This window comes from Parasteatoda tepidariorum, unplaced genomic scaffold (genome assembly GCF_043381705.1).
Source record: "Parasteatoda tepidariorum isolate YZ-2023 unplaced genomic scaffold, CAS_Ptep_4.0 HiC_scaffold_5442, whole genome shotgun sequence".
Taxonomy (NCBI): Eukaryota; Metazoa; Arthropoda; class Arachnida; order Araneae; family Theridiidae; genus Parasteatoda; species Parasteatoda tepidariorum.
Genome location: NW_027261813.1, coordinates 1 through 2,324, shown reverse-complemented (window position 1 = coordinate 2,324; position 2,324 = coordinate 1). Strand labels below are relative to the sequence as shown.

The 2,324-nt window shown below is 29.3% G+C and overlaps 1 protein-coding gene across 1 annotated transcript in view; it reads right to left on the bottom strand.

Moving 5' to 3' along the window:
• The window catches only part of LOC122273606 (thrombin inhibitor hemalin-like), a gene marked incomplete at both ends in the record, with an annotated part of 2,411 nt that extends 715 nt beyond the window's left edge, over nt 1-1,696 (bottom strand). The window contains one exon of the mRNA XM_043057641.2: nt 1,475-1,696. Coding sequence (XP_042913575.2) covers nt 1,475-1,696 — 222 coding nt within the window. The remainder of the gene's footprint in view (nt 1-1,474) is intronic.
• Between the last annotated feature and the right edge of the window lie 628 nt (nt 1,697-2,324).

The window sequence follows — 2,324 nt, the reverse complement described above, 5'->3', positions numbered from 1 at the left end:
AAATAATTTTGTAAATACTTCATCAATTTAGACAATTAAAAAGTGCATAAAAAGATGCCAATAAGAGCCGCAATTGTTCACAAAACTTCACAAAGAATGCAATTTTTGAAATCTCGCAATTTTTGAATCAACATTGGAAATGAAAATTTAAAATTTACTGAGAACTTAAACTATGTTTCGCCATAAAAAAGACAAAGTGGCAATTTTTTAAAGAACATTTCGAAGGTTTCCTTTTTTATTAAAAAAAGAAACATATAGGACTACATTTTTTACACCAGATACATGCATAAAAATAAAGGAAACGAAGGAAATAAAAAAATAAAAATATGACCACCGAAGCCGACATCTTCAGGGGGTACCGGCCCCGGTAGCCATAAAACAAATCCATTTCTAAGCAAATGCCTAAATTAACTCCCTCAGTACCCCGATGGTTTTGTATAGAAGTCCGGGAAAAAAACATGAAATATAAATAACCAATTTAGAAAAGAAACTCAAACAAAATCATCAGAAAATAAAAACTCACTTAACCAGGTCAAACATCGATTTCACAAGCAAGCCGAATGAAAAGGAAACACTAAAAGCTAAAAGAACAACACCCTCTATTACAATGCGTAGATAGAAAATAAAAGAAGTCAAAAGAAAGAGAGACTTAACAAATTAATAGAATGCTTAACTGGGGCTGCTCAGTCAGGACTTGAATTGCGCCCTATTAAAAGAAAAAAATATATTAAAGCCTAGAACTCTTCAACCTTTTACTTAATTGAAAATTTAATATTGCAAAAATTAAAAGGAAAATCATTATTACTCAAATTATTCAAAAACGTTTTTCACAGCTTCCCGAAAACTTTCAGCATAATTGCAAATATTTTTGATCCTAACCAATTGTGAAAAAACTAAATTTTTATTACACAAATTAGTATTAAAGTTGCAGAAAAAAATAACTTTAAATTTTAAAGCTTTTCTTTTATCAAAAGCAACAATTTTAATAAAACTGTTAACGATATCAATTTTAAAATCTAAATATTCAACATTTAAACAATCTCATTAGTTTTCCTCAAAACCAAATCTCCAGGATAGATACTATAAATAAAATTATTATTATCACAATTAAACAAAATCAAATCATCAATATATCTAAAAGCTTTAAATTCATTATGCTCAAGAAATTTGGCATCAAAAAAATGCAAAAAAATATTGGCAAAAGCCCCAGCAAAGGAATTACCTTGTGGAATTCCAATAATTTGTTTATAAAAATCTAAACCATTAAAAAGAACCTTCTCAAAAAGATTAAACTTATATAAATCCAACCAATTAGATTTATCAATTTTCTCATTAAATAAATACCTATCATAAATGCCGTCACAAATCTCAATAATCTTTCCATGTGGTATACTTGTATACAAATTTTCGAAATCAAAAGTATTAATGCTAGAAATATCATTATTATTAATATAATCCAAAACTTCAACATTACTATTTAAAGCAATATTTTTCTCTATTTTTTGCATACTACTGCATTCCTTCAAGCACTCTTCCTTTGTATCAAATCTATTTCCATTGCCCTGGCATCCTCCATAGATGAATTCTTTGCATTGTCCGGTTCTGGCATCGTAATAAAACTTTGGGAAATATCCACGGCACGGTCCAGTATCATGCTCTATCAGGCAGGAGTTAACTTCTGCAGTAAAAAATGGATCTAAAGAAAGTAAAAAAATAAATAAATAAATAAAATTTTAAAAAAAATGTACATGCCTTATACTTGTAACAAAGTTTACAAGTTTAAATTATATATATCATCATGTCGTGAAGAATTATCTGGGCTTTCGAACGAACAAAGAACTTCTATATTTCTAACTATTTTAAAAGTTATTAAACTTTTTTAAAAAAATCGCAATTTGGCGACATTTTTCCCACTCGTAAAAAATTATCAAAATCACTGCCTTATTCTTAGTTTTTGCATATTTTTATGAGCCCCAATAATGTAGCGTTCATATTAAGCTTTCAAACTTTAAAAAATTAAACCGTAAACGCTTTTCATTTCCATAAAACTGTGGCTTTTCTCTCTTCTGATGTCTTGTGCCATTTGCAGAATAAGCATAGAGACCGCTGGCTATACATAAACCTGAGCATGACCTAACAGTCATGAATAAAAGAAATAAAAATAAAAAAATGACCACCGAAGCCGACGTCTTCAAGGAATGCCGGTCCCGGTAGCCATAAAACAAAACCATTTCTAATTGAGGGAGAATCAACTGCCTAAATTAACTCCCTTAGTACTCCGATGGTTTTGTATAAAAGTCCAGGAAAAAACATGACTTACAAAT